Genomic DNA, 7,500 nt, shown 5'->3' with positions numbered 1-7,500 from the left:
TGTCATGATTTTCTGTGTTGAACCTGTCCTGATGTTCTGTGTGGAACCTGTCCTGATGTTCTGTGTGGAACCTGTCCTGATGTTCTGTATGGAACCTGTCCTGATGTTCTGTGTGGAACATGTCCTGATGTTCTGTGTGGAACCTGTCCTGACGTTCTGTTTGGAACCTGTCCTGATGTTCTGTTTGGAACCTGTCCTGATGTTCTGTGTTGAACCTGTCCTGATGTTCTGTGTGGAACCTGTCATGATTTTCTGTTTGGAACCTGTCCTGATGTTCTGTTTGGAACCTATCCTGATGTTATTTTTGGAACCTGCCCTGATGTTCTGTGTTGAACCTGTCCTGACGTTCTGTGTGGAACCTGTCATGACGTTCTGTGTGGAACCTGTCCTGATGTTCTGTTTGGAACATGCTCTGATATTCTGTGTTGAACCTGTCATGATTTTCTGTTTGGAACCTGTCCTGACGTTCTGTGTGGAACCTGTCCTGATGTTCTGTTTGGAACCTGTCCTGATGTTCTGTTTGGAACATGTCCTGATATTCTGTGTTGAACCTGTCCTTACGTTCTGTATGGAACCTGTCCTGACGTTCTGTGTGGAACCTGTCCTGATGTTCTGTTTGAAACATGTCCTGATGTTCTGTTTGAAACATGTCCTGATGTTCTGTTTGAAACATGTCCTGATGTTCTGTGTGGAACCTGTCCTGATGTTCTGTTTGGAACCTGTCCTGACGTTCTGTTTGGAACCTGTCCTGATGTTCTGTTTGAAACATGTCCTGATGTTCTGTGGAACCTGTCCTGATGTTCTGTTTAGAACCTGTCCTGATGTTCTGTTTGGAACATGTCCTAATGTTCTGTGTTGAACCTGTCCTGATGTTCTGTGTGGAACATGTCCTGATGTTCTGTGTGGAACCTGTCCTGATGTTCTGTTTAGAACCTGTCCTGATGTTCTGTTTGGAACCTGTCCTGACGTTCTGTGTGGAACCTGTCCTGATGTTCTGTGTGGAACCTGTCCTGATGTTCTGTTTGGAACATGTCCTGATATTCTGTGTTGAACCTGTCCTTACGTTCTGTATGGAACCTGTCCTGACGTTCTGTGTGGAACCTGTCCTGATGTTCTGTTTGAAACATGTCCTGATGTTCTGTTTGAAACATGTCCTGATGTTCTGTGTGGAACCTGTCCTGATGTTCTGTTTGGAACCTGTCCTGACGTTCTGTTTGGAACCTGTCCTGATGTTCTGTTTGAAACATGTCCTGATGTTCTGTGGAACCTGTCCTGATGTTCTGTTTAGAACCTGTCCTGATGTTCTGTTTGGAACCTGTCCTGATGTTCTGTTTGGAACATGTCCTGATGTTCTGTGTTGAACCTGTCCTGATGTTCTGTGTGGAACATGTCCTGATGTTCTGTGTGGAACCTGTCCTGATGTTCTGTTTGAAACATGTCCTGATGTTCTGTGTGGAACCTGTCCTTACGTTCTGTATGGAACCTGTCCTGATGTTCTCCCTCTCCTCCTGCAGGAGTCGGGAGCTCCCATCCTCACTGATGACGTCAGCTTGCAGGTGTTCATGGATCACCTGAAGAAACTGGCCGTCTCCAGCGCTGCCTGACCTCACCTGTCTGTGTTTTCTTTATTCTGTTGTGTTTTCATTTGCTGCCTACGTTTTCATGACAACATTTATAACAAGCCAACCCAGTCCCATCAGCCAATCACCTGCAGGCTCTGATAACATCCTTCCAGCTGCAGACTGTCTTTTAAACATGCTGCCTTTGAAACACCTGAAGAAGAGTCACAGGATGTCTTAGTCTCCGTCCTCCAAACGTCTCTTTATTTACTTCACACTTTGAAAAAAAGCTCCCGCAGCCACCTGGCGTGTTTCTGGAGCAGGACAGTGCTTTGGAAGAAGGCCGCTCGACGGCCCGCTCTTCTCCCTTCCTTTTCTCCGTGTTTGATTTCCTTCACTCTGAATATCAAACGGAGGTTTGACCTCCGGCTGAGCCTGGACACGGAGCCCGGGCCATGTGGTGACAGGACACTTTCTTTACCAGACAAAAATATGGAAAATATCTTTTTTCTTTGAAAATGTAAAGGATGTTGAACTCTGAGCGGCTGTACTGAAAAAGGAGCTGGACGACCATCTGCTTCTGAGAACGCTCTCTGCTCATTAGGAACAGTTAACCACGGGGACAATAAAGTCTTAAGTCAGTTCATATCTGAAATATTTGATGTAATACTTTTAACACCGTAAATAAAGCTCCTCTGTACCCCCCTCCCTGTCTGAGCACCTGCAGATACCTCAGGAGTCTGAGGTTACCTGAGGTCAACCTGTGAACAGCAGTGAGGGGACTCACGTCTGCACACACATCGTCAGTGTGTGTCATCTCACCGTCAGAGGATCTTTGGTCGAGCCCCGCCCACAGCTCAGAATTAATCAAAAAGGAACTTTAACAATCCTTGAGTTTAAAATAAAAACACAGGAAGTCAAAGACGACCAAAATATACAAGTCTGAAGTCATGACACTTAAAGGGTTAATTTATTGAAGTTCCTTATTTTAAGTTTGTGAAGGCTCAAAACTAAACATTTCATTTTTAAGTTCTGTCAAGTTTCACTTCTAAACATCTGTGTGAATAGAAGATCTGTGAAATAAAAACTACAGGTTTAAAATGGTGCAATACAAATGTTTATTATATGACAAAAATACTGTCACTAACTAATGTCATCTTCATCGTCATGGCGTCTCTTCATCCAATCGGGACAGACTCTCCGTTTACATCTTATACACAAACATCTTTTACAGAATTAAGTTAACGAGCCCCAAATGAAAGTTTAAAGGAGCTGCGAGCTCGCAGCCCGAGAGCTCGCAGCCCGAGAGCTCGCCGTCTGAGAGCTCGCAGCCCGAGAGCTCGCAGCCCGAGAGCTCGCAGCCCGAGAGCTCGCAGCCCGAGAGCTCGCAGCCCGAGAGCTCGCAGCCCGAGAGCTCGCAGCCCGAGAGCTCGCAGCCCGAGAGCTCGCAGCCCGAGAGCTCGCCGTCTGAGAGCTCGCAGCCCGAGAGCTCGCAGCCCGAGAGCTCGCAGCCCGAGAGCTCGCAGCCCGAGAGCTCGCAGCTCCTTTAAATCTGTGACAAGCAGCAAATAAAACAAAAAGAATCAAACATCCTGCTTTTATTTCATCTCTACACCTCCTGTTCTCCGTCTCTCCCAGCCCCACCCACCTCCACCTGGAACCGCCAGGGGGCGGGGCTTTAATCTGTAGTTTTTCGGTGTTAAGGCAGCTGGTTGGTCGAGGGTCACATGTTGTTGAATCCCATCATGCCTTTCATGTTTCCAGCGGCTCCCTGCTGGAACTGACGCATCATGGACTGAAGTCCGGCCATCCCGCCTGAAAGGACGCACACAGAGAAATGGATCAAGATCAAGTCATGGAGAAAATGAGCACGTGTGCTGACAGGACGCCGCCGCTCACCCATGTGGTGCAGGACACGAGGGTCCATCATCTTGGCCATCTGCTGGTTCAGTTTGGCCATCTGAGACGGGTTCACGTTCTTCGACATGTCTCCTCCTGGAACACAACACACACGTTACACACACGTGTAACCATGGCGACAGCATGTACCAAGTGAGCAGAAGAAAGGAGTGCGCTCTGTAACATTTTAGAGGAGGAGCACTTCCTGCGTGTAGCGAGGCACCTGGCGTCGCTGCAGGCAACACGCTACGAAGAGAAGTACGTCCAATCACAGAAGCAGAAAGCAAGCAGCGCGCCCCAACCCCCGACCCCCCCCACACACACACCTTTAAAGAGTCCTTTGATGCCGCCCATCTTCTTCACCATCTGGGCGAACTTGGTGTACTGTGTGAGCAGCTCCTGGACGTCTCTGGTGGCGACCCCTGACCCCCGGGCGACCCTCTGGATCCTGTTGGGCTGCTTACTGAACAGTTTGGCTCCGTCTTTACTGTCCAGCTCTGAGACAGACAGACGTGAATGAAGCCTCTGCTGGTGGTGTGTGTGTGCGTGTGCGTGTGCGTGTGCGTGTGTGTGTGTTACCCTGGTCGTTCATGCTGTCCATGATGGTCATCAGTTTCTTCAGTCTGGCCATCGACTCCTGTTCGTTTCCTTTACTCATGAAGTCTGTGCCGAAGCCTGGAATCATCCCCTGAAGCCTGGAATCATCCCCTGAACGCACCACAGAGAGAGAGAGAGAGATCAAACTACTTCCAGCCAATCACAGGACAGAAGGATGAGGACTGTCTGGACTCAGTCCACATGTTACTGACGTTGTTCTGATCGGCCTTAATAAACTAAACAGCATGAAGGTCACATGACCCAGGTGATCTCACCATGATCTGTCCGAAGGGTCCCATCTTCATGATGTTCTGAAACTGCTCATACATGTCTCTGAGGGTGAACTGACCTGCAGGTCAAAGGTCACATCATAGATTCATATTAGTGCTATGTTCTCTGTATATCATCATGACATCATCATCATGTGACACATGCTGCAGGTGTGAATGTATGACATCATCATCATGTGACACATGCTGCAGGTGTGAATGTATGACATCATCATCATGTGACACATGCTGCAGGTTTGAATGTATGACATCATCATCATGTGACACATGCTGCAGGTTTGAATGTATGACATCATCATCATGTGACACATGCTGCAGGTTTGAATGTATGACATCATCATCATGTGACACATGCTGCAGGTGTGAATGTATGACATCATCATCATGTGACACATGCTGCAGGTGTGAATGTATGACATCATCATCATGTGACACATGCTGCAGGTTTGAATGTATGACATCATCATCATGTGACACATGCTGCAGGTGTGTGAATGTATGACATCATCATGTGACACATGCTGCAGGTGTGAATGTATGACATCATCATCATGTGACTCACTGACCGTGTTTCAGTTTGTCGATCAGCTCCTCGTTGTCGTCCAGTTTGAGCTCGTTCACTCTGTCGATCAAACCCTCAATGTCTCCCATCCCTGAGAGGAAGGGGAGGAGTTACTCAACGTTTCCATGACAACAGAAACACTCGCTGACTGAAAAGGGCGTCGGCTTACCGAGAAGCTTGCTGATGAACGGCTGCGTCTTAAACGGCTCAAAGTCGTCGATGTGTTCTCCGGTTCCGATGAAGATGATCGGACTCCTGGTGGCTGCCACACTTCAAACCGCAGAACAAACAAGTCAACAACACTGACTGAGGTCACTGTGACATCACACAGCAATGACCTCATGAGGAAGCAGAGAAAGATCGTCTCACGCGCTCAGAGCTCCGCCTCCTTTGGCGTGTCCGTCCAGCTTGGTGACGATCACAGACGCTACGTCCACTTTGTCTTTGAAGGCTTTCGCCTGAGACTCGCAGGCCTGGCCGATCGACGCGTCCATCACGTACACTATGTTGTCTGGTTGCTATGGCAACAAATGAGAACAAATGAAAAACACAGAGGCAGTAACAGGTCCCTCAACACAACGCAGCAGGTGCAGAATGCAAAGGTGCATTCAAGGACCCGTAAAAGGACACTTCAGACAACAAAACCAGAAAATGGTGCATTCAGGTACTGATGGTGCATTCAAGTACTGATTATGAGTTCAGGTTCTGACGGTACCTTTAGGTACTGAGGTGAGTTCAATTACTGGTGGTGCATTCAGGTACTCACCACAGCGTTGGACACTTGCAGCATCTCCTCAAACAGTGAGTCTTCCTGTTTGTGTCGTCCGCTCGTGTCCACGATGATGATCTCAAAGTTCTCAGCTTTGAACTTGTCCACGCCCTCTGCTGCGATCACCACGGGGTCCATCTCTGTGTAACTGAACACAGAAGACAGACACCAGGTAAACAGGAAGCAAAGGTCTACCTGACCCCGCCCCCTTGAGGAGACACTCACCTGCCGTAGAAAGGGATTCTGGCTTTGGTGGCGTTCTGTTTCAGCTGGTCGAAGGCGCCTGAAAGCAGTAGAATGATTAGCACGTGGTGTCAGCTGCTCTCAGGTGAGTCTCAGCAGCTGATTGGTCGTGTACCTGCTCTGAAGGTGTCGGCACAGATCAGGCAGGTCTTCCAGCCTTTCCTTTGGTAATAATAGGCCAGCTGCAGGAAACGCAGACAGTGAGACAGGGCACAGACAGCAGGAGGCGCTACAGTGCAATACATAGAAATACACAGAGGGGGCGGGGCTTTGTCTCAGGCATGTGATGTCACCTTGGAGCAGGTGGTGGTTTTCCCGCTGCCCTGCAGACCAACAAACATGATGACGTTGTTTTTTCCTTTGGTGGGAGTCCAGGCCTTCACGCCGGGGTCCACCAGCTGAAACACACACACAAGGAGTTTTGATTTTTCAGACTATTCCAGGACTTATCCAGGACTTATCCAGGACTTATCCAGGCCTGCTGAACTGACCTTGACCAGCTCCTTGAAGACGGCGTGCTGGATCATCCTCCTCTTGTTCAGACCTGAAGCCATCTCCTCCAGATCTATGGCAGACCTGCAGGAACAAAAACCACAGGTATCACTAAGAGCTGGACCTGGTTCTGACCCTGGATCAGGATCAGTGAGTGCCCTGGTCTTAACAGAGAGCCTGTGATCACACTCACTCAGTACTGACATGGATCTCTACATGCAGACCATGTGACGTTCTACATGGATCTCTACATGCAGACCATGTGACGTTCTACATGGATCTCTACATTCAGACCATGTGACGTTCTACATGGATCTCTACATGCAGACCATGTGACGTTCTACATGGATCTCTACATGCAGACCATGTGACGTTCTACATGGATCTCTACATACAGACCATGTGACGTTCTACATGGATCTCTACATGCAGACCATGTGACGTTCTACATGGATCTCTACATGCAGACCATGTGACGTTCTACATGGATCTCTACATGCAGACCATGTGACGTTCTACATGGATCTCTACATTCAGACCATGTGACGTTCTACATGGATCTCTACATGCAGACCATGTGACGTTCTACATGGATCTCTACATGCAGACCATGTGACGTTCTACATGGATCTCTACATACAGACCATGTGACGTTCTACATGGATCTCTACATTCAGACCATGTGACGTTCTACATGGATCTCTACATTCAGACCATGTGACGTTCTACATGGATCTCTACATACAGACCATGTGACGTTCTACATGGATCTCTACATACAGACCATGTGACGTTCTACATGGATCTCTACATGCAGACCATGTGACGTTCTACATGGATCTCTACATTCAGACCATGTGACGTTCTACATGGATCTCTACATACAGACCATGTGACGTTCTACATGGATCTCTACATACAGACCATGTGACGTTCTACATGGATCTCTACATACAGACCATGTGACGTTCTACATGGATCTCTACATGCAGACCATGTGACGTTCTACATGGATCTCTACATACAGACCATGTGACGTTCTACATGGATCTCTACATACAGACCATGTGACGTTCTACATGGATCTCT

General features: G+C 48.2%; 2 protein-coding genes across 2 annotated transcripts in view; one reads left to right on the top strand and one right to left on the bottom strand.

Annotated features, from left to right (window-relative positions):
- Positions 1–2,506, top strand: part of LOC306819374 (protein transport protein Sec23A-like) — a gene marked incomplete at its 5' end in the record, with an annotated part of 13,479 nt that extends 10,973 nt beyond the window's left edge. The window contains one exon of the mRNA XM_079373164.1: positions 1,515–2,506. Within this exon, the coding sequence (XP_079229290.1) occupies positions 1,515–1,604 (90 nt within the window). The 3' untranslated portion in view covers positions 1,605–2,506. The remainder of the gene's footprint in view (positions 1–1,514) is intronic.
- Positions 2,507–2,653: 147 nt separating this feature from the next.
- srp54 (signal recognition particle 54) lies at positions 2,654–6,621 on the bottom strand. Its single transcript, XM_079373165.1, has 13 exons — positions 6,411–6,621; positions 6,213–6,317; positions 6,035–6,101; positions 5,902–5,959; positions 5,674–5,824; positions 5,277–5,425; positions 5,077–5,177; positions 4,912–4,998; positions 4,331–4,404; positions 4,038–4,146; positions 3,785–3,955; positions 3,459–3,554; positions 2,654–3,374 (listed from the first exon to the last, which is right to left on the bottom strand). Exons 1-13 carry the CDS (start codon positions 6,615–6,617, stop codon positions 3,283–3,285), a joined length of 1,467 nt encoding a protein of 488 aa, XP_079229291.1. The 5' UTR covers positions 6,618–6,621; the 3' UTR covers positions 2,654–3,282.
- Between the last annotated feature and the right edge of the window lie 879 nt (positions 6,622–7,500).

This window comes from Symphodus melops (genome assembly GCF_947650265.1).
Source record: "Symphodus melops genome assembly, contig: scaffold_416, whole genome shotgun sequence".
In the NCBI taxonomy this organism is placed as follows: Eukaryota; Metazoa; Chordata; class Actinopteri; order Labriformes; family Labridae; genus Symphodus; species Symphodus melops.
Note: the sequence above shows the minus strand (reverse complement) of the source record. Positions and strands in the feature narration are given on the sequence as shown.

What these genes read in the sequence shown, in the direction of transcription:
- srp54 (XM_079373165.1), bottom strand. Translation starts at nt 6,617, where the DNA reads ATGTCAGTACTGAGTGAGTGTGATCACAGGCTCTCTGTTAAGACCAGG. An exon ending in TGCAAGTGTCCAACGCTGTG is followed by an intron (nt 5,426 to 5,673) that starts GTGAGTACCTGA and finishes TTGTTGCCATAG; the next exon opens with CAACCAGACAACATAGTGTA. An exon ending in GACCCTTCGGACAGATCATG is followed by an intron (nt 4,147 to 4,330) that starts GTGAGATCACCT and finishes TCCAGGCTTCAG; the next exon opens with GGGATGATTCCAGGCTTCGG.